Below are 25338 nucleotides of genomic sequence, written 5' to 3' on the forward strand. Positions count from 1 at the left end.
ATACTTGTTTCCCCCGGAGCTTTCTTTAATTGATGCCACAAACAAACAATGCAAAAGTTATACTTTCTCTTCTCAATGGCCTCATCATTGTAAACTTGTAGCGATCAGCGGAAAACAACAAATACAGCCCAAGCAAATATTTAATTTTCTTCCATAACAGAATTTGCTGCTTGCGCTTGCGCTTTAAGGGATAGGTTGTAATTAATAATGTAGCTAATGTAGAACGTACTTACTAACATACTAACCATCTATACTAGTGTTTTCAAAGAATGCCTGGAATGTTGTTGCGCGCACATTTATATGTAAGTGGCGAACTTCTCTGCGCCACCACAAAGCGGCGTGAAAATAATATACAAAATAAATATTACAAATTGAAATGCTGCCAATGAGTATTCCTTTGTGAGCGATTGTGAAAGCCAGACACGTCGCGCCAGTACACTGGCACAGTTTGCCATTACCACTTCCTGTCCTATATGGAATCGTTTGCAGGCATACAGACAAAGCGTGTGCGCAGCGACAGCTTGAGCCCATTCGGTCTGCGGGATGCACACCAGCAGCACATCAGGCAATCAGTAATGCAGACAATGTAGCCAAAAGTAAAGACACACCATCCACTGTGGTCTACGTGCCGATATGTGAATTATGTAATTCGCCGCCTTGCAGCGCATCAAAATGATTCACATCACCGTGTATCTGCCTCTCCAACCACCGCCAACCGATCAATAGCGAAGAGAAATTTCGGCCCATTCGAATACCAAATGACGGCCGTTAACGCACTTAAGACGTCACCACATTTTCCACGTACACAAAGCTGCTTATGCACATCTTATTGCCACTTCTTATTGGCGTATTTCAATGACCTTATTTGTGCGCTACAACAGCTTACAGTTCGGTTAGTTACAGAGCCTTGTTGCTCATACGCAGTGTTGGCGGGTATGTGATTTGGTGATTCACAGCGCGACGGGCGTGTAAACCGCAACTGTTTCTCTTACTGTGTTTGTTTAGTATTGCTCAATTGAAATTCATCGGCGTGGTTAGCACGGTTGAAAGCGTGTGTTGCTGAAAACGCGAAAATGCCCGAGAAAATAGTGCACGGTCTTTGAAGAAGTAATGTACCACAAGCGGTATCAATGATTAATACAGAGGCATTTGTAATTTTATAAAAATATATCTGATTGAATAGAGCCCAGCCTTTTCTGTTCACATAATATTTTCGGAAATATTTTGTTCTTCTTGGTTATTGTCGTAGACACCACTTACGCGGTTGCAGTGGTTGCTCCCAAATTTTTTTTTATAATTTAGTATGATATTAATGATCCAAAAAATAATATTGTTTTTTATTGATTTTTTTGTGTATTTTCTGGAAATTTATAAAATTGTGCGTGGTGAGTCACATTTACTATCATTAATTAAATCAAAACGGTTCCCCCGGAGCGGTCGCTTGAATTTTCTGAATAGCCAGAAGTCACACGGAGCTTGATCAAGTAAATACAGTGGGGCTGGGGCACGATAGTGGTTAACAATTTGGCCATAACTCACGAAGAATCAATGTAGCATGCGACGTTGCATTATCGTGGAGCAAAAACCAAGAATTTTCGGCCCTTAACTCCGATCTGTTTTTACGAATTGCTTCGCGCCAACACCCATATAACACTCAAATAGTAATCCTTGTTGACAGTCGAAAGAAATTCGAAGTAATCGAAGAAAAACATAATCTTCATTTTTGAGCTGAGTGGCATTTTCGACTCACCTTTGACACGATATTCGGCCGAATGATAGTTTGTTTCCGGCGTGAAATACGTTTCATTACATGCTAATAGTCGGAAAGCATTATTTCACAGACGTTAACGTGACGCTGTGTGATTTTGGAATCAATCGTGCTTTCACGTTCCTTAGACTCAAATAATCTTTCAAAATGGTTTTCACTGATAAATAATTGAGGAATGCACCGCGACCTTAGGTCTATTGTGCCTTTTCACTTTTCACTTTTCACTGATTCTTTCGATAGTCCAACGATGCCAGTTAAGTCTCTGACTGTTAACTGTCGATTTTCAAGCACAAATTCCTTTATTTTATATCCCTGTTGATCATCAGTTAATGTTGATGGCCGCTCTGGGTATAGTTCATCGTCAACGCGTTTCGACACTCTTTGAATATTTTTGGTACCAATCAAGCACACTTGCTCACGACAAACAATTATCACCGAAGGCCTTTTCCAACATTCCAAACATTTCAGCACCAGAAATTTTATTTCGCACACAAAATTTAATGGAACTCCTTTGTGAAAAATTTCACTTATCGTAAAAATTAACCAATGCACTTTTGTACTTCTGAAAGACAAGGGTATACTAAAAAATCTTGATTATTTTGCGTTGACATTTGGCAGAACGTCATATTAACCTAGAAGCGAAATTTAAATTAAAAAAGTCTGACTATTTCTTATACACAGTGGTATATAAAAATTAACTTAGCTGCCGCAGTAACCTGCTTGCCATGAAGTTTGAGACACCCACAAAGAAATTCGGTGACCGTATGTAGCGTCTATGGTATATAAATGATTCGCGTGATGAACTAAGTCAACTTAGTTACGATTAAGAGCTCATACTCGTACAGTCTTTCCTAGAGGTCTATCCACCAATTGAAAAAAAACAATCGTTTTTTTGACTCACTCTAATAAGTACCCGGAAATTGTAAATTAAACGCAAAATATTTAATTATTCGTTAATATTTATCTAGTCGCCTTGAAAGTGGTTCATCGATGGTATTCATTGTGTTTTTGGCTTTAAATTCGGTCACAATCGTGGTGCATTGTCATCGTGTAATGTCCATGAATTGTTCCTTCACAATTCAAGTCGTTTTCGATTCATGTTCTCACGTCAACGCCTCAATATTTCCAAATAGAACTCCTTATGGACCGTCTATCCCTCCGGAACAAATTCATGATGCACTAAACCACGAATATCGAAAAAAACAATGAGCATCTCATTGCTTTTAAGCGGCTTTGGCGTGTTTTTTTTTTGGTTTCGGCTTCGTTTCGTTTCGTTTTTTCGCCTCCATTCCAATGATTGTTTAATCCTTTGCATGTCAGACTCATAAGCCCATATATCATAAGCCGTTATAATGTTCTCCATAAATATTGGACCGGAATTCGCATGGTCAAACATGTCCAAAGAGACCTGTTTACGTTACTCCTTTTGAAAAAAATATAGCTTTATCAGGACGAGTCGAGCAGGAACGCATTTCATACCCAAAATATCCACCAAACTCATTCCAATTCTCTTTCCATCTCTTTCCTTCCTTTTTGAATATTTTCATTAGTTGAAGAGGTCCAAGGTCGTCCAGAACGAGGCATATTTTGAACGATATCGACCGTCTTTGAAAGCTTTGTACCATCCGTAGGCTTGCGTTTTTAATAAAACTGAATCACCGTAGGCCTTTCCCAACATTCGCAATGATCCCGCATACAAAATTTGGTTAGAAATACAAAATTCGAGACAAATTCTTTGTTCGAAATTATTATTCATTGTAAAAATCTCAACGCGCTACTGAGTTGTACCGACTTAAGCAGCTCCTATAAATAAACTGTTTGGCAGATCGCGCTCATATTTGGCAAAGTAATTTAGAACGGTCCTAGAAACTTAACAAACTATAATGTTTTGATGCATCATTTACCCCGATATTTTGAATTACAATTTCGTGATAGGTAGGTGATGTGCCATTTTGATACACTATTCGTAGAACCTCCTGTATCTGCTATTACGTTTCACCTTCTCTCTCAAACCATTTTGAGGTTTCGATGAAACTATCGGGTGATTTTTTAAGAGCTTGATAACTTTTTTTAAAAAAAAAACGCATAAAATTTGCAAAATCTCATCGGTTCTTTATTTGAAACGTTAGATTGGTTCATGACATTTGCTTTTTGAAGATAATTTCATTTAAATGTTGACCGCGGCTGCGTCTTAGGTGATCCATTCGGAAAGTCCAATTTTGGGCAACTTTTTCGAGCATTTCGGCCGGAATAGCCCGAATTTCTTCGGAAATGTTGTCTTCCAAAGCTGGAATAGTTGCTGGCTTATTTCTGTAGACTTTAGACTTGACGTAGCCCCACAAAAAATAGTCTAAAGGCGTTAAATCGCATGATCCTGGTGGCCAACTTACGGGTCCATTTCTTGAGATGAATTGTTCTCCGAAGTTTTCCCTCAAAATGGCCATAGAATCGCGAGCTGTGTGGCATGTAGCGCCATCTTGTTGAAACCACATGTCAACCAAGTTCAGTTCTTCCATTTTTGGCAACAAAAAGTTTGTTAGCATCGAACGATAGCGATCGCCATTCACCGTAACGTTGCGTCCAACAGCATCTTTGAAGAAATACGGTCCAATGATTCCACCAGCGTACAAACCACACCAAACAGTGCATTTTTCGGGATGCATGGGCAGTTGGCCACCAAGATCATGCGATTTAACGCCTTTAGACTATTTTTTGTGGGGCTACGTCAAGTCTAAAGTCTACAGAAATAAGCCAGCAACTATTCCAGCTTTGGAAGACAACTTTTCCGAAGAAATTCGGGCTATTCCGGCCGAAATGCTCGAAAAAGTTGCCCAAAATTGGACTTTCCGAATGGACCACCTAAGACGCAGCCGCGGTCAACATTTAAATGAAATTATCTTCAAAAAGTAAATGTCATGAACCAATCTAACGTTTCAAATAAAGAACCGATGAGATTTTGCAAATTTTATGCGTTTTTTTTTAAAAAAAAGTTATCAAGCTCTTAAAAAATCACCCGATACTTATGTCCGATATGCTTTTGGTGGAAAATTTCGTGGCACTTTTTTGTCAAATTATATATAAATCATAGGAAAGACAGCATAAGTTAACTAGCCAATTTATCCATTCAACTTGAAACTGAAATGGTTAAATGTGATATTTTTTCAGACGAATAGTAAGAAGTGCGGCCTACTAGGCGTGATTCAAAAAAAATTTAAAACTCAATTGGACTGGAACTAAATCTCACTTAATTTAAAAGCTTTAATGGTATTACCGAATAAATTACACATTACTAAATTAGAAACAATAAGTAAAGTTGTTGTTCTGGAAATCATTAGAAGAATTATTTAACTCAAATAATATGTCTATGTTTGTCTCTGAATGCAGTATTGTGAGCGAGATGTAAATAAAACCGATTGTTCTTAACAACTATACAAAAATATATACAATCGACTTTTCTAGTTTATAAAAATTTTAACAACAAAAATGCTTACGATTTCTACATTTTTCTCTTTTCCTCACGCCCGCTCTACAACCTGATGACTCTGTTGACCACACAAACAATATGCACTCGCATACGAAACCAATTGCAAACAACAAAAATTATCAACACCGTTGCAATGAAGGTAAAGTGGCCGATGCTGGCGAGCTTCATGCAGCACACTCCTCGTCCTTTGAGCGCTACAAGGCGCAACGTCGGAACAGTCGGCGCTACGGACATAAAATGTACAAGAAAAAATATAAGGATTACCTGCGTCATGCAACGATAGCCTCCTTGACAGCTAAAGCAATGACAACAGCAATTGACGCAGCAACAATAACAGCAGCGCCGCACATGTCGACAGGATTGCCGCCTATGGGAAATGCATTTGAAATGAGTGCTAAGCACACACTCAACTCGACACAGGCGAAGTTGACAAATGACAACTACACCGATTACTATCGGGAACAACAACAAACAAGGGAGAATATTGCTAACGCTAGAGAGCAAAAACATGCAGAAACGTTAAGAAAATATGCAAGGAAAATTGAAGCGGAAAAATCACGTGGATTACCAGCATCACCAATATTTGTTGTAGGCAATCAGAGCGCTGGTAAGTTGGCTACAAGCAAAGCGAACAGCGAACGGTCCACAGGTGGAGACACAAAACATTTCTACGAAGGGCAGGTAAACTATTACTTAGAGACGGCGGACGACGAGGGTATGCAGACTAAAGCAGCGTCGATGAAAAGCTACAAGCCAACTGGCGTCGAAGGAGAGGGTACGACTATTACTGAGGTAGCGCTGTCTAGAGAAGAAGAGGAGCGTTTGCGTGCACACGAACTTAGCATGGAGCACATGATAGCAGCGGACAATAATAACTGGTACCGACGTGTAAGCCCGGTGCTACGTAATGGCATTAAAGTCTACGGCAACGAAGACAAAGTGCAGCGCGAGAAAGCAGCCAGCCAACTACCGCATGTGCAGGAGCAACAGCATCATCAACACCTGCAACGACAACACGCCGCAAAACAACATCAACATTATCACACACACCACGGAAAACATTGGAGTCATCATCATCGACTGCACACGCCACCATATCAGCATCGACAACAACACCACGACTCCCATCAACATAGAGGTGGCAGCGGTAATCATCACAAGCATCATCAAAATAGTAAACATTATCAATCAAGCGATAGACAGCTCCAGCAACAACATCCAACTGATTCCAATGAACGGAAACTACATGATCCACCCTCACCACACGCCGCAGACACACAGGCGGCAGTGGAGTTGGGCATGGTGCAGACACCGATACCGCCACCCTCATATAAAAAACAACATCTGAAGCAAACTGAGCACGAGAGGGTGAAACAGGGAGCGCTTCAACTGGGCCATCAAATCACAGAATTGGAGGAGTTGGAACGCTACTATGCCAAGTGGCCCCACTTGGCACGCGTACAGTTTCAGTTGTACGATGAACACTTCCGCGAGGACCACCCTGAACTTTATCCCGAACTAAAGGTCGGCGCTAGCGACTTGGCTGATGCTGCAGAAGACTACGACGATGATTATGAGAGCGCTGCCGAGTTGGAGGAAGCACAGAATAGTCATGATGAAGACGCAAACTTGCCGCCATACATTAAGAAGTACAACAGACGCAATAAGCAATTGCTGAATTTGCTTGAAGGCACTCTGCCGCCACCGACGCGTCTTCCACCTACTTTGGGGCGCAGTTGGTCTAGTTCGGTACTGCAGCCGGGACCGCATGCAAGCAGTCGAAGCGCAGGCGGTAGCAGTACTGCGGGTAGAATACGCATCGATGACGACTACCTAAAGGAGAAACGCAAGCGCTATCATAATCGTGATATCAGCAGCGCTGACAGTAGCAGCATTAGTGCAAGTAACAACAATAACCGCAAGGAGGACCGACATCACTATCAAGATTTATTTGCACAGCAACGACTGACGCAAATTGCTACTACCCAGACGACAGGGGAAACAACAGGTGTGTTGACAAAATCTGAGGCAATCTCCGCCAACCCAGATGTGAGCGGCAAGTCAGATGTAATCAGCACCTACAAAACGGCAGCACAATCAGACAACAAGCTGCCAGACGAGGATGTCAGCATTTCAGCCGACACAGACATCGACGCTTATGCTGCCGACGATGGCGACATTGACTTTTGGCAAAAGGAAATCGAAAATAAATCGAATGCAAACGAATTGGCAGGAAGCGCACAAATGAGATGGCAAATCGAAAAATTAACAACACCCAACCCCGCGCACGCTGCCACAGTGTCGAGCGCACCAAAAGCAGCAATTTTTCGTTTGCCCTCATATCCGGCCATCGCTGGCAGTTTTATCGGCAAGCCACGCAGTCGTAGCGCGCAATTCGCACCGAGCGGCGGCAGTCGTGGCAAACTAGCGTTTTTAGCGCCAGCCAGTAGTGAGCTCAATGGTAACAGATGGGGCAATATATATGGCCTAGGCGGTGAAAATGGTACAAGTGCTGCTGGTAATGTTGGAGTCAATGGTCTTGGCACACGCGGCAGTTACCACAAATCGTTGTCACGTTTCAGCGCTTATAAACCGAGTGTTTATAAAACGTTAACCGCTGCAGCAGCAGCCGCTTCAACCACGACGACGACCCCCAGAGTCAACGGTGATGATGGCATGAATGGTGACGACTCGGCAGCCACAACAACTACTGCGGTTGCGGCAACGCCGAGTGGCTTTGGTAGTGATGACGCTGATGGCGCAGAGGGGGGAGTGGCTAATGCCGTTATGGGACGTACTATTAGCTCGTTTGTCTACCACCGTGTGATTGATGCGTCACCGCGACAAGTGGGTACCGGTAATACGGGGCGCAAGCAACGATTGCCATTTGTGGCTATCACTGATCGTCGGCTGGAGACCACAAAGAAGGCGCAGCTGGAACGACAGAAAGATTTCGAACAAAATCACTACCCAATGCCTTAAATTCACTGCACTTCAATGACTGCGGCAGCGAAAGAGACGTGGACGGAGACGACCCGGACAAGCAGCACAAAACAAACAAACATTCACATCAGGACCGAAACGCAAACGATAATAAAAAATGTTGACCAAGACGTTAATGAAGATGGAGATGTAGAAAGTAAAAAAGAAGAAAACGAAAATCGAAAATCGAAAACAGTAAATAGTATTAACAGAAGTTTAAGACAGGTGAGGAGTAAGTAAAGCTTACAGTATTAAGCCATATCTGAACGAAGCGCAACACCATTGCACCACCGCTACATACGCTGGCAGAGCAAGGCAAATGCCACCAAAGCAAACGGCTTGCGCAACTCCACGCACACACACAGCTGCAACAGAGCATTTAAACTATTTTCTTTTTTAAATTTTGTTAAATAGATTTCTCTTTCGCTTTTATTCCAACTATTCAAAAAGTATTCTTTGTTTAATCGAAACAATAATTGTTGCAGCTGCCTCAAAAGGACACGAACGCTCTGTAGTAAGCACTGACTAACGGCACGTGCTTTTGACCCTTTCTTTTTGCTACACTTCGTGTTTTTCTTGTTTTCCAATTCCTGGCGTTTGACTTTCAAAATTAGACTACAAACATAACAATATAATTAGCTCTTAAATTATTTGCTAGCATAAAATATATACATAAATACATATTTTACTACATATCAATACTCGTACATTCTGTGGGTATAGCAGTCGTATAATCATTTTAAATTTTACATAAAACAAACACAAAATCAACACAATGTTACACTAATATATGCAAGGACGCTGCAAGCAACATGCTCAAATGAAATATCGTTAGATCAAAATTAAAAGTTATGTGTCTCAACCTACCACGCTAAATCAGTCAGTAAAGTCTTGTTTGACAAACAGAAGTCCTTGGCTCAAATCAGATTTCTTTTTTTTTTTGAAAAATTGGAACGGAAGAATATACTTATTATTCATTTCCACTACAAGACATGGACAACTACGACTTCGATATAAAACAAAGCCGTAAATGAAATTATTAAGCAGACTTCAAGATGAACCTTATAATTTTTTAACTAAGTGGGATATATGTACTATATTTCAAATCAATATTTTCCTCTTCTTTGCTGGCGGCAGTAGTTTTTCCTTTTTGGAGTTTCCAAATGTAGCCAGATCCTTCTCCATCTAGTCTTTATAACGGACTGAATGTCTTTCTCATCCTCTGCTTCCCCGTCAGCGCCGAATACTTTCAGAACTTGAGTGTTTTCATCTATTCGGATGGCATAACATAACCAACGTAGTCTCTTAATTCGCTGAACTTTGTCAATGTCGTCGTACATCTCGTTTCATCGACTGCGGTATTCGCCATTGCCAATGCGCAAAGGACCATATATCCATAAAATCTTTCTCTAGAACACTCGTAACGCCGTCTCATCAGATGTTGTCATCGTCCATGCCTCCGCACCATATTGCAGGGCGGGAAAAGTGATTTATAGAATTTGGTCTTTGTTCGTCGAGAGAGGACTTTACTTCTCAATTGCCTACTCAGTCCGAAGTAGCAGCTGTAGGTAAGAGTTATTCTGCGTTGGATTTCGAGACTCACGCTTTTGTTGGTGTTAATGCTGGTACCAAGATAGACGAGGTTATCTCGCAGGGGCTGAAATTTTTCAGCTGCAAGGTACGCCTGTCGTAAGAGGCACCCATATGCACTATGTCTGTATTCTTGGCTTGCCTAGAAATTTCAGCATAGTCTTTGTTATAGACTTTGAATAAGATTACTTCTAATGATGAAACATTTGAAGTTCAAATGTCAACAGTCATTGAATTTGTTGGGTAGCAAAAACAACAAGGTCTGACCGGAGACTTAAGTCTGGTACCACGGGGAACAGTTAGCCCTTGGACTTCGCTCCGATTTGCTTATGACTGTGACTGTGGTTTAAACCTTAAGGCAGGTAGAATTAAAAAATTCAATTAAGTGTGGATTCGCATTGCGGTCGGTTGCCGGACCCATAGCAGAAGTTTTAGATCGGCATCGAACCTGACCAAGGTGGTAAAGGTATACCTTCCACCCGATCAATTGGAACCAAAAAATACGTGCAAAAAGCATTTATTATTTATGACGCTGATCAGCGCATTGTATTGACCTATGTGCCTTTAAAAAGCACCGCGATATTAGGCCGTCGCTGGCAGATACTCACGAAATCACAACGATTGTTATCAACATTGATGTGGGAGCCAAGTCGCGAGTGCGACAACTGTGTCTTGTATGAAAAAAAGATATTTTGTCTTGTTCTCCTTCACTACCAGACCCATTTTTTTCGCTTCTCTGCCCAACCTGGAGAAAGCAGAACTAACGGCGCGATTGTTGAGGCCAGTGATGTCAATATCATCGGATCTGCAGTTCGAACTATTTTCTTCTGGAGCGGATTGCAGAAGTTTGGTATCGAATTCGAATCTTTCACACAATACGTTCGATAAGACCTTATGTGGGAGTTGAGGAGGCTTATTCCACGGTAGTTGGCGCAGATTGTTGGGTCTCCGTTTTTGTGGATTGGGTTGAGGGTAAATAGAGTAGGGAAAATACTACAAAAAATACTTTGGAAATATACTGACTGAACTCTAGACCGAAGTAGTATTTTCACATTTAAAATCAAATGAGATTTACGATGTTAACATACGATTTTTAAGATGACCGTTCATTGGGATGAAATATGAAATTCTTCTCAACCAGCGACCTTGCGTTCTATATGAAACGTGGAAATAGCGATAATTTATTTAATCTTACAAAATATATGAAAAAATATGGACAAAATTTCCAAATATTCCTCGTCCCCCAATATAATTCCTTAGAGGATTGAAGACACACAAATTTTTGACAATATGCAATAGGTGTCATGAAGGGCGGTATTTAAGTTCAGACAGTGCAGAATTTCATTGCCGCGAAGTCCGTTCCTTCCATATTTTATGCTCGGGTTCTCGTCTCAAAAGGTATGAATAAATTAGTATAATTACAGCTTTTAACTCCTTAACACTATATCGTCCTAAACTATTTGGGGAAATATGCTGCTACAACAACAATTTTAATGCCCATGCTTTTATGATTTTCACAATTGCCTCACTTTCTCTTGTCACTCGACATTTATTTATCTCATAATAATCATGATGAAATCTGATATTTATTATGATCTGATTATTAGCTTGAATATGCCGTTATTGAGATTTAGATTGACAGCTCTGTAGCATACTTACATACACATACATATGTATGCCTCCTAATATGATTTCCTTTGAATGCGCATTTATGCATCTCGTAGTCTGATGTATGTATGTAAATATATGATGCACATTTGTGAGTATAAGGGTTTCATAATCAATGCTGGAGATAAGCCAACCACATCGGCTACACAAGTGGGTCTAACAAATGCGAGTGCATATACACATATTTGCCATAATGGACAACATCTATAGTTTATGTGAGAGCAAATAGGATGTGTACAAACGCATTAGGGTTAACATGAATTATTAAGTTTAGAAATTGACAACTAAATATTTAAGTAACGGTACATATAGACATGCATATGTCAAATGGCACTTTCAAAAGTGGCTTTTCACAAGTTGCATCTTACAGATAATCACAATCATGTAGTAGGTTATTTATACAGTACTTATGCATGTGGTAACTAGATGTATATGTGGTAACTGTATACAGTTAGAAATATGTATTTCTTTTCAAGTGACTGATCCATTTCACACTTTGTATGCCCGGCTCGTAGCTTGTGCCAAGTCTTTTCTTTATTCCGTCTAAGAAATAAAATGATTTTCTTTATCAAACAATTTCACAAAGGCAAATGTAGTGATTTGTCATCTAATGGTGCATCTTGGGTGTAAAGTAGTGTATAGTCCATGGACACTGTTTCGAATCGAAGAGAAAGTCGAAGGGCACAGTATCTTCTTCAAAACATATTAAACCAAGTAATGCCAAGATTTAAAATACAGACTTTTGCATCTTGAACTAATCAAAGTGCACAATTGAATTATGATGAGCAGGAAATTAATTTTATATAAGGCAGATAAGGAAGGGCTAAGGGATAAGGGCTAACTTGGCTTCAATAAGTTATCTTGTTTTAATCCACCCAAGATAGTGGGACATACAGACGCATTTCCATCTTAATAACGACAAAGTATTTACACATCATTAGCAATATTATGGCCACCACAGGCATTATACTCTACAATTTGGCATCACCAGCGGGTCGGTGTTGAATTCAGAGTAAACGTCTCTACTTCTGCTTATTTTCCCTACTCTCTAAATGACCACATCAAATAATTTTAGACAGCTATTTGCTGTGGAAGTACAATGTGGAAAAAAGGGGAAAGAAGGACAAGTAGGCAGCTGCTAATTATATGAAAGCAAGTTTTGACAGGGCACTCGTGGTTTGTACTTCTATTTTAAGAGGGTATTCTTGTCTAGGATTTTGACAAAATCGATTTTTTTTTGCATATCTTGAAAGTTTAGACTTTGATAAATATGGCGTTGGAAGGATTTTTCAAAATTCGACAGCCGATTTTGTGGCGTGGCGTCCGTGTTCACTAGAATTGTCTCCTAAACTTTAAACGCGTTTTTCTCAAAACTAACTTTTTCGGAACGATACCCACAATTTCTCAGGTTCTACTGGACCGATTTACTTGAAATTTTTATAGGGTCTTCTTTATAAGCTTGTCTATGGTTGGAACTAGCCCCATCCTCAAATTTTTATTTTTATTGTTTTTAAAAAATTCGAAATATTCAGAAAAAGTGATCCAAAAAACTTTTTTTTTCAGGCAGTCGCCATTTTGTGAAAAAATGTTTTCCCCACTTTTCCATAGTTCCATCCATTGCGACATTATTCTAGATTAATAATCTTTTTTTTTGGTTTCAGATAACTAGGAGGGTTGAAATCATGGGTATGGTCACGTGGAAATTTTTAGAGACCCCCACTTCGTCAGTTTTTTACTTTTCTTAGTTTTTTATTTTTTTCTTTACTCTTCTAAAATTAACAAATAACTAATAAAAAATGGTTGCTAAAGATATTAATTGCCTTTTTTTTACGACAATTAAATTAAAAATTACCTGAAATTCATGCTTTTAGACCAGAATACCCTCTTAAGTTTTCACCTCAAAAGAAAATTAAGCTAAAAAGCAATAAAGGCAAAAAGTTTAACAAAGATGCCATAATTACATGCGCAACATGAACGCCTCAATCAAGGCCTTGCTTACCGTCGGTGACATTTCATAAACAAACGAAAAGTCAACATTCTAATCTGTACACAATTTGACCACACAACTACATAGAAAAGTTTTTAGAATAATATTTCATATTTGCAAAGCGCTTTGACATTGTTAGTGTAACATTAGCTGTTAGGTTAAAGACGGGAAGGCGTTACGAAAACAGTTCATGGTTGCCCGGCGGCGGTTTTATATTACTAGATGTTCAGCTGAAATCGATTAAGCATCAGTGTCAATAAACTTCATAAACAGTAAATTAATTGCATTATTATCATATACTTACAAACGTGTTTGCATTTAATTACACACTCATATAGCCTAGTTAAAATAAAAGAGACAAAACACCTACACACACACGCATAACATTTTATTTCCTATGAAATATTGCTTTGGTGTCTGCGCAAAGCGTTGGCAACCACGGCAACAAAAGCAATAAACCTACACAGCTACATAAACCACACGTTTACACATATTAATTGCATATTAAATATCAATTAAAGATTAAAAATATTCATTGCGCACAAAACAAAAATATAAATCATATTTTAACAATGGCAGCGCGTCGTGAACGCATGCCGCAGAACAAACGTTTTTATTGAAAAGTATTTTAAATTTTTTCAAAACGCATGCTTTCACAGAATTCACGTTGACAGCTAAACTTAAGCGTAAACTGCAGCGTAAGCGCCAAATAAAATAACTTTAATATAATATTTGACGCTTTATATTTATTGCGGAAATTTTAATTTTAAAATAATACAAGGTTTTAAAGCAAAATACTCCGCAAACAAAATATAAATATCTGCAAAAAGAAATTTACATGAACACATACATACATACATATAAGCGTATGTGTATATACATATACATGTATTTGTAGAATTTGTTTTATGCTCATTACGGTAAACACAAGTGTAGATATGCGAGTAGTAATCTGTGCGACATATCATGAATACGTTTTTTGGACATTTGCGAGATAGTTGTGTCATTTGTGCTATTAGGTGCATTATCGATGGAACCTTTGCGTTATTTCGTTTGGTGTAATTCGGCAAAAACCTAAAAGCGCGTTTAATTTATGTAACATATCGATGCATAAGTAAGACACATATGTATGTATTTGTGTGCAGCATACAAATGAAAAAAGTGTGTAAAAATTATGGATAAACCGAGCAGAAGCCATTATGTAAAATGTAAGCCATGGCTTTATGTTCACTTTAGTGCATTCATTGTATGTACGAGTATGTTATACATATTAATTAGTCATTATAAACTTATGTTAGCAACTTTTATGCGCAAAAAATATAATAAATATTAATACTAATAAGTGAAATATTGCTTTTTTGAATCTTTTTTTGTGTGAATTCATCTGCAATCCCAAAGGTAAGACTGCTCTACTCAATTCGTTTCTGCTGTTCATTTAAATTTTAGTGGTAAAAACTGCGCCCAACAGTATATGTATAGTATAATGCTCTGCATGATGATTAAGTAGATCTTTAATTATATTCTGAACAGGGTTTATCAAGGTGGTATTCTAATGTAATCACTTCGAAAAATCGATTTTTTTTATATTTTGACAGTAAAACCCATTGAAAACATGCTGTGAAAAATTCAGACCGAAATTCATAGTATTCGATAAGTTACAGCTCATAGTCGCCGACGTGTCGTAAGCGACTGTCTACCAGGCGCCATGACAAGTCTGCAGTCTTTTGAAACTTTAAACGCATTTTTCTCGAATCATCATTTTCTGAAACTGTCATGGTCCTAAAAATAAAAGTATTCAACCGATTGCTTTAAAATTTACATGTGTTCTTCTGCTCATTTATAGTTATCGTGCCTACCAGAATTGTTTATTTTCGAAAATATTTTCATATTTTTTTAAAACGATTTTTAAAGAAAAAAAAACAACATTTTCGTGACTTTTTTTGAAGTTCGACATTTTTTTTTTAATGAAATTGTTTATATTTGGTAGGGACGATAGCCGCAGAACTACTAAATAAATTTAGATTTTTTGATTTCAGACAACATGAACAGCCGCTATCACCATGACCAGTGAACTACTTTTTTTTGTTGGGGACTACTTTGATTAATAATTTAAAATATATTAAAAATGAAAAAAACCAAAAAAAAATTTTTTTTGTGCATTTCAAAATATAAATAAAAATACATTAAAAAATTAAATATAGAATTTTGTTGTCGCATAAAAAAAATTTTCCAAAAAAGTGGTAAAATACATATATGCGTTCACATGAGAGTACCCCCTTAAGTTTGCCACGAAGTTAGCAACATTTAGAAGGTGACGTCGGTGGCCTTATAGAATATAGTAGCCATGTCCGCCTGCCTGTCTCTATTTGCGCGAACTAGTCTATCAGATCATGATATACATACATATATACAAGTATCTTATGTTTTGGACAAAAACGATCACGAAATTCGGCACAGATTATTGTGCAAGGCAACGCTACAATCTCCAAACAAACTATTTAGATCGATTCACTAGGCATATAGCTGCTTAAACCAAAGAATCACCTAGAATCAGACATACGGTTATATTGTAACCTAAACTGAATATAAATTTAATAGACATTCTACCCGAAAAGCTTTTCATGACCAATAGATTCATAATTATCACAGTGGCCTTAAGGGGGTATTCTGGTCTAGAAGCATGAATTTCAGGTAATTTTTAAAGTGTCGTAAAAAAAGGCAATTAATATTGTTACTATCCATTTTTTATTAGTTATTTTTTAATTTTAGAAGAGTACAGAAAAGAAATAAAAACTAAGAAAAGTAAAAAATTTCAAAAATTATGAGCTGACGAAGTGGGGATCTCTAAAAATTTCCACGTGACCATACCCATGATTTCAACCCTCCTAGTTATCTGAAACCAAAAAAAAGATTATTAATCTAGAATAATTTTTTTTCACAAAATGGCGACTGCCTGAAAAAAAAGTTTTTTTGGATCACTTTTTCTGACTATTTCGAGTTTTTTAAAAATAATAAATATAAAAATTTGGGGATGGGGCTAGTTCCAACCATAGATAAGCCTATAGAGAAGACTCTATAAAAATTTCAAATAAATCGGTCCAGTAGAACCTGAGAAATCGTGGGTATCGTTCCGAAAAAGTCAGCTTTGAGAAAAACGCGTTTAAAGTTTCGCGTAAAATCTTTTGTCCGGGTCAGAAAAATGCCTATATCTCCGAAAATAATTTGAATTTTGAAAAATCCTCTTGTACACATATTCTTGAATAGTTAAGCTTTGAAAATATAAAAAAAAAATTCGATTTTTTTAAATTTTTAGACCAGAATACCCCCTTAAGAAAAATGTACTTTAAAGGTGTTCAAAAGAAAACTGAGATAAGTCAGATACTACGATGTACTTACTTAGCAATAAGAAAATATTATAAATATTGAGCAGCACAAAGCTGTCTCTCGCAACTCTCTCCACATCGTGAGCACAATATTTACCTTTTGTCCGGAGCTATCCCTAATAAATGCCCTTCGATTTCGCAGCAACCAATTATATAAACGAAAAATCTCTTTATACCACTACTTTATTCGGATCGTTCAGTTTGTATGGCAGGTATATGGTATAGTGGTCCGACATCGGCCTTTCCAACAAATGAGCAGCTTGAGAAAAGTGCGTTACAAAAGTTCAGCTCGATATCTCACAAACTGAGGTACTAGATCGTTTACATGTTAGTCAGATAAACGAACTGATTATTTACATATACTTGATGGGGTCTCTGACATTTCCAGACTACCCATATGTTATACACTTCATGGCAAATTTAATATACCCTGTTCAGGGTATAAAAAGAAAATGAAAAACAATACTTTTGTGAATAAGCAGCCATAAGCTAGTTGTGGCGGACTATCTTCAACTGCGCCCAATGTTCCAAACTGAAAGGTTCCACTTTGCAAACGGGACTAATAAAACTACTCAACAAAGCTGACGAAAAAATTTGCGACTGTTGTACTAAGACGATTTGCGACTATGGGGTATTCGAAGTGTCTTGATTAGGAATTTAAGTTGAAAAATTTTAAAACACGTACGACTGTTTTTGTCATTTAATAAATGGTTGTCACGCAGTCGCAAAATGGATGTGAACAAATTTAAACACATTTATTCTTCTTCTTCTTCGTTATTGGCGTAGACACCGCTTACGCGATTATAGCCGAGTTAACAACAGCGCGCCAGTCGTTTCTCTTTTCGCTACGTGGCGCCAATTCGATATTCTAAGTGCGGCCAGGTCCTTCTCCACCTGGTCCTTCCAACGGACTGGAGATTTTCCTCGTCCTCTGCTTCCCCCGGCGGGTACTGCGTCGACCACTTTCAGAGCTGGAGTGTTTTCGTCCATTCGGACAACCCACTAGCCAGCGTCGCCGCTGTCTTTTAATTCGCTGGACTATGTCAATGTCGTCATATATTTCGTACAGCTCATCGTTCCATCGAATGCGATATTCGCCGTGGCCAATGACCATAAATCTTTCGCAGAATTTTTCTCTCGAAAACTCGTAACGTCGACTCATCGGTTGCTGTCATCGCCCAAGCCTCTGCACCATATAGCAGGACAGGAATTATGAGTGACTTATAAAGTTTGGTTTTTGTTCGTCGAGAGAGAACTTTACTTCTCAATTGCCTACTCAGTACGAAGTAGCACCTGTTGGCAAGAGCAATCCTGCGTTCGATTTTCGGCTGACATTGCTGGTGGTGTTTACACTGGTTCCAAGATAGACGAAATTATCTACAACTTCGAAGTTATGACTGTCAACAGTGACGAGAGAGCCAAGTCGCGAGTGCGACGACTGTTTGTTTGATGACCACGCCAACATCCATTTTAAAATATAGCATAAATACACTCCTATCATATATTAACTAAAATACAAAAGGTTTGAAATTGGATCACTCCATCTTCTAGCTCCTGAATATCTTACGCAATGATAACTACTCCTCCCTTTGGCACTAACCTTGTATAGCTATAATAAGTACTAGATAAGAATGTCACGCTTGGCATAATTAGGTTATATGCCAAAAAACGGGATATTTCAATACTTATTTCGGGCTATACTTCATGGTTTACTAATTTTCACATTTTTCATTAATTGAGGGACACATTTAGTACAGCAACCGAACGGCTGGCGAATTAAGTATTATCATTTTGACATTTTGCAACGAAAACCAAACCTAACACAATAAAGTTGCTTCTTAATTTTAAATATTGGCGTGGTCCACAAAACCTGGACCACCTTTATTGAAAAGTCTATTGATGTGTGCTAAAAAAGCATAATATACTAAAATATTTATGTGCTCAATGACTTATCAATTGACAGCACACCATTAAAGCACTTCAATAATAATTAAACGCACTCGAGCCAATTAAAGTTTCGCAACTCGTGCTTTAAAATGAACCATTCGAAACACATTTAAATGTCATTAAATATTTAACTGTGCAAAGTCCTTACATATGTATGTATACATATGCACGAGATTGAACAATATACTAATATATGCTGGCTATAAGCTTGCCACAAACAACGAGTATGCCACTTGTGCCACTTGTGCCAGAGTTCTCCCAGTGATTGCCAAATGGCCTCATGGTGCACGTTTTAGTTGTGCCCCCTAATTAAATTGCAATGTTTTGCAAATTGTATACAAATCCAAGCGTGTGAGTGCAGTTGTTCCTGCCTGATAAAGCGCTTATACATACATAGATTATTCGCAAGCTCTGTGGGTGTGGAAACGAAATCTAATAAAAGCAAATGAGCGGTAATGAATTGCAATGAAACGAATCGAATTAAAATACACGTGCAATAAATTTCGAAATATTCGTCTACACAAGCGTATGCAGTGACCGTATAAACAGTTATTCGTCTACGCTTATGTGAGTTTATTTGTATAACTAACTTGTGTTTTAACTAGTTGCATCCGTACATGTTGCACAATCATATTGCAACTTTGTTGAAAAACGTGTTTTTGCTAAGGAAGATACAGACGCAAGGGTAGTATTACTCTTTCGCGCTTTGCTCTCAAAAAAGAGCTTTTACTATAACGTTGCAATTTAGATAAAGCATAGAAAAAATATAATTAGCACAATAAATTTAAACATACTTGTAACTCTACCGCATATAACAAGAATATTTAGTTTGGTAAGCATGTTGAGGGAAACACCAAATAACGTAAGAGTCACAGTTTGATGAGCAATGAGGCTTGTTTCCCACACACTGGCTTGCTTAAGACAAAAATGCAAACCTTTCGAGATTCATATGTGATCGTTATTTTTTTTCTTTATTGGCGTAGACACCGCTTACGCGGATATAGGCAAGTTTACAACGATGGCTGTTGGGTTCTTTTCATTGGGTGTTTATTTTTACTCGGCAGGTCACAACCCTGGGGAAAGATGATTCGCCTTCTCACTTTAGCTTCAAACGGACAGTTTTTGCCTACCCAGAGAATACTTAGTTTCAGACCGGAAGTTGTAAGCTGCCTGAACCACATGTAAAATAATCGTTTCTAACCACTGAGAGAACTTTCCTCTCTTGCGTGAACTTCTACACATGACTCTATCCTACAATAAAATTTCATTGCATGATTAAAAAGTGACTGTTTGGTTCATGTTTGACGCGTTTGACGCAAGAACTTTTTTTCGAACAAAAATAAAAAGTTTGATAAAAATACGCTTTACATTTTTTTGTGTGCAAAGTACACATTGGGCATACTCAAACCATGAGCATGCTCTGATGAGCACAAAACAAACGCAGCAAAAAGGCACATTTTGCTCATATTCAGGTCTTGATTGGTGATAGTATACTTAAAAAATGTTCCATTAAATTATAACGGCTCAAATTTTTTTAAATACATTTTTTTTTTAATTACATATTTCTTTTAATTTATTTAATGATTACATATCGACATAAAATTTTAAGAAATCGTTAACAGGTCAACGTAACATATACTGTGCCCAAAAAATAAGGGGACATTTGAATTTAAACTGCGCGCGTCGAAGGATTTGGAGAATTATTATTTTTTAGGTTGGTAGTACTGTCAGTCACATTTATGTCAAATTTCATGTCAAAATATTTATTAGTGTTTGAGATACGTGTCGTTTTGTGAGCTGCTAAAAGTGAGTTTTTCGTTTTTTACGATGTCGAAATTTGTTGAGCAAAGAATTTGCATTAAATTTTGTTTACGGAATCAGTTTTCTGCTGCGGATACGTTGAGGATGGTGCAGAAAGCCTTTGGTGATGAGGCTATGTCTAAAAAAAATGTTTACAAGTGGTATAGTGAGTTCCAAGCCGGCCCTGAACGTGTCGAACACGAAGAGCGTCCAGGGCGACCATCAACCTCAACCGACGAAGCTCACGTTCAACAAATCAAAGATTTGGTGTTGAAAAACCGACGATTAACATTTAGAGACCTTGCTGATGAAGTTGGCATATTGAAAGGCTCAGCCATTCAATACCATTTTGAAGGATGTTTTGGGCCTCAAGCGCGTCAAATCTCGACTGGTACCGAAAACTTTGAATTTTTTGGAAAAAAGGCGTCGCGTTGAAGTGTGTGAAACGATGCTTTCCGACTACCAGGGTGTCATGAAATGCATTATAACTGGTGATGAGACTTGGATCGATGCTTACGGCCCCGAAACAACCGATCAATCGAGCGAATATCGTGCCAAAAGAGAGCCGAGACCAAAAAAATCGCGCCAAAGTCGGTCAAAAATCAAGGTCATGTTGACTGTTTCTTTGATTATCGTGTTGTTGTGCATTATGAATTCCTTTCAACCGGTCAAACAGTCAACAAGGAATATTATTTGAACGTTTAACGCGTCGTTTGCGTAACGCTATCCGCCTAAAAAGGCCGGAATTGTGGAAGGGCAATTCTTGGTTTTTACACCACGATAATGCACCATCCCATACTGCCCTCGTAATTCGTGATCATTTCGCCAAAAACTCAACCCATATCGTTCCGCAACCACCGTATTCACCTGATCTGGCGCCGTGCGACTTCTGGCTGTTCACCAAGCTCAAAAGACTGCTCCGGGGACACCGTTTTTATACGATAGAGGAGATTCAAGCTGCAGCGAAGACGGAACTGAAGGCCATCCCGGAAAGTGACTACAACCAGTGTTTCGAAAATTGGAAAGTCCGTTGGCATCAGGAGGGGTTTACTTTGAAGGGGATGAAATTGATTTGGAAAAATAAATAAAGAATTTTCACAACAAATACAATGTCACCTTATTTTTTGGGCACATTCTATATTTAAGTAAGTCACCTGCTAGTAATAATCCCGCAAATACTTGAAGTCTTAGAGGAAATAAACAACATAACCCATTTTTTGCATTGGGTACAAAATGGCCGATAATGCATGAACCTTTGGTTGAAGTTAATTTGATTTTGCATTAGCATAATAAATTAAACTTAAATGAAATTAAATAGCAAACGATTTCGACGCCCAAATACTGTGGCAATGATTTGTTGCACAATGTGGCATAGAGATAGTGTGCTCACATAAATGTATCCAAATATATGGCATATCGGATTTAATGCAATGTTTTTGTGCACTTGAAAAGCAATACTCACAAGCAATCGAACAGCATCAATTTGTGCGATTTTTGCATATTTATTTATCATCACATTACATACAGCATGTTCACTATTTGATCACATATTATATTTGTTTCTTTCTTTGCTAAAATAAACTTTTGAATAAAAAATACAAATATAAGTTGACTGAGTAGGCTTATAAAATGCCAGTTTGCCAGCGAAATTAACGAAAATATTCCTTTCATTTTCAGAAAATATTTATAAATATGGAAAAAGGCATGTGATCTATTAGTTGTATTTGTGAAAAAGTGTTGATTGCCGTAATATTGCGCTGCATTTCAAGTTTTTCATTTTATTCTATAATTAATTGTGGTGGAATCGTTAGATTTAAGTTTTCGTAAAACGTGAGTAATTTCCTTTGTTTTTATACTCTTACAACCGATTGGTACATATTAATATAGTTTTGTTCCCCTAACGGTTCTATGTTCCACCTAAAACTAAGCTAAAAATTTCCACTTCGTAGATTCGGACCACTGCCACGAACACAAATCGCCATTAACCGAAAATATATAAATTGCAATAACTAAGCACTAAATTCAGATATGAAAATCTAATTCTGCATAGGCCATAACAGTAGCAAGCGCCATTTGTTGGCAAAAATTTTTGAAAAAGTGGACGTGGCCCCATCCTCTTACACGTTTGATGTACATATCTCCTAAGCCACTTAAGGGAGGAGCCTGCTTTAGAGGCTTCAAAAAATCGATTTTTTGAAAATTTTTTTGGGAAGGAAATATACAAGTGATTAAAGCAAAATTTCTAGGGTTTATAGTTATATATTTAAACAACATTCACAAATTTTTTGGATACGAAATCTTGGATAATCTGCCTTTTGGAAGCATTTGCCCGATGCATCTGGCTTGTGCATTTGTCGGACGGCGGGCAGGATGCAGGTCGCAATTTCTATTGGAAACAAAAAATGCAAAGAGATTCATATTTTTTTAATAATTTATCTTCTAGTTAAACTAAAAAAATTCCGAAAAAAATTATAAAATTTTAGAAATTTTGTAAACATTTAAAAAAGAAGTGGGTTTTGACCAAAAAAATTTTAATTTATGTCGTTTAAAAATATTTTCCAACTTGAATTTTCTTAGATTTCTTTAGTTTAAATAGAAGATAATTTAATGCCAATGATAATAAACTTTGCCCTAATTCCATACAACGTTTAGTTTTTTTTTCTTCTATCCTGCCCGCCAATTACGAAAAATCGTAAAAATTAAAAACTGAGAAATCGCGCGTCAAAGTTTTCGCTTTCTGCCCAATCGCACATATATCTGCTAGACGGTTGGTTACTGTTTTTCTTCTAGCTTCGAAATTATTTCAATTTACTAACTAATACTTTGGGAACATATTCTTAGATTATTTTTAAAGAGATTTAAGCAAAAAAAAAAAAATCGATTTTTTGAAGCTTCTAAATCAGGCTCCCCCTTAAGCTGCAACAACCAAATTTGCTAAGTACAAATCCGATAAGATAGTGTGAAAATGGATGAAATCGGAGGACAACGATACTATTAACAAGTAAGGAAGGGCTAAGTTCGGGTGTCACCGAACATTTTATACTCTCGCATGATAAAGTGATAATCGAGGTTTTATTTATCCGTCATTTACATATTTTTCAAATACCGTATTTTTGTAAAGTTTTATTCCGCTATCATCATTGGTTCCTAATGTTTATACTCGTATTATACAGAGAAGGCGTCAGATGGAATTCAAAATAGCGTTATATTGGAAGAAGGCGTGGTTGTGAACCGATTTCACCCATATTTCGTACATGTCATCAGGGTGTTAAGAAAACATTATATACCGATATTTCATTGAAATCGGTCTAGTAGCTCCTGAGATATGGTTCTTGGTCCATAAGTGGGCGACGCCACGCCCATTTTCAATTTAAAAAAAAGGCTGGGTGCAGCTTCCTTCTGCCACTTCTTCCGTAAAATTTAGTGTTTCTGACGTTTTTTGTTAGTCGGTTAACGCACTTTTAGTGATTTTGAACATAACCTTTGTATGGGAGGTGGGCGTGGTTATTATCCGATTTCTTCCATTTTTGAACTGTATATGGAAATACCTGAAGAAAACGACTGTGTAGAGTTTGGTTAACATAGCTACAGTAGTTTCCGAGATATGTACAAAAAACTTAGTAGGGGGCGGGGCCACGCCCACTTTTCCAAAAAAATTACGTCCACATATGCCCCTCCCTAATGCGATCCTTTGTGCCAAATTTCATTTTAATATCTTTATTTATGGCTTAGTTATGACACTTTATAGGTTTTCGGTTTCCGCTATTTTGTGGGCGTGGCAGTTGGCCGATTTTGCCCATCTTCGAACTTAAGCTTCTTATGGAGCCAAGGAATACGTGTACCAAGTTTCATCATGATATCTCAATTTTTACTCAAGTTACAGCTTGCACGGACGGACGGACAGACGGACGGACAGACGGATGGACGGACAGACAGACATCCGGATTTCGACTCTACTCGTCACCCTGATCACTTTGGTATATATAACCCTATATCTGACTCTTTTAGTTTTAGGACTTACAAACAACCGTTATGTGAACAAAACTATAATACTCTCGTTAGCAACATTGTTGCGAGAGTATAAAAACTACTAAAAGCGCGATAACTCAATAAGTAATTACGCCAAAGGCATTCAATTTTACCACAGATATGGTATGAGACAGCTTTATGGAGGCTGGTGTGAGAATTGGGCAATGAGCGGTACCACGCCCATTTTTGTGAAATCCGATACCTCGGGACCTAACCAATCGATGTCGACAAAAATTGGTACGTGGCATTCTTTTTACACTCTTATGTCACAATGCGAAATTGGACGAAATCAGACAATAACCACGCCTACTTCCCATGCAGCACATTATCAAATTTTACTTGATTCTTTCAGTTTCCAGTACACAAATTAAGCAGCAATTAATACAACGCGATGCAACATTTAAAGTCAAAGGGCAAGGTTGTACTTGTTATTAGTAACTGTAAGTATAATAATGAGAAATACGCTCGCATTCGATCTGTTCTATCAATTTATTTGAAAAAAGTTTAAGAATCTTTTATAGCATATATTTGCTTTCGAAAGACTATAATATTGGCACACGGAACTACATACGTCTGTTTCTCAAACGTTTCATTCGTTACACACATTCTGATGTACAAAGCATTTATTTAGAAATATACAGCATAAGTACTTGAAAATTGCGTTCCCTTGGGGAAAATATTTAGTTCCTGCCGGTAAGAT

The 25338-nt window shown here is 37.8% G+C and overlaps 1 protein-coding gene across 7 annotated transcripts in view; it reads left to right on the forward strand.

Moving 5' to 3' along the window:
- Positions 1–25338, forward strand: part of LOC120773776 — a 179904-nt gene that overhangs the window by 153938 nt on the left and 628 nt on the right. For 5 of the 7 annotated variants that reach the window (XM_040102861.1, XM_040102862.1, XM_040102860.1 and 2 more), the window contains one exon: positions 5392–10536. In XM_040102861.1, the coding sequence (XP_039958795.1) occupies positions 5392–8234 (2843 nt within the window). In that variant the 3' untranslated portion in view covers positions 8235–10536. Of the gene's footprint in view, positions 1–5391; positions 10537–22286; positions 22440–24737; positions 24876–24990; positions 25079–25338 lie in introns of those variants that run through there. The other 2 variants (XR_005705188.1, XR_005705189.1) reach the window with 2 other exon arrangements.

Source organism: Bactrocera tryoni, chromosome 4, assembly GCF_016617805.1.
Source record: "Bactrocera tryoni isolate S06 chromosome 4, CSIRO_BtryS06_freeze2, whole genome shotgun sequence".
Taxonomy (NCBI): Eukaryota; Metazoa; Arthropoda; class Insecta; order Diptera; family Tephritidae; genus Bactrocera; species Bactrocera tryoni.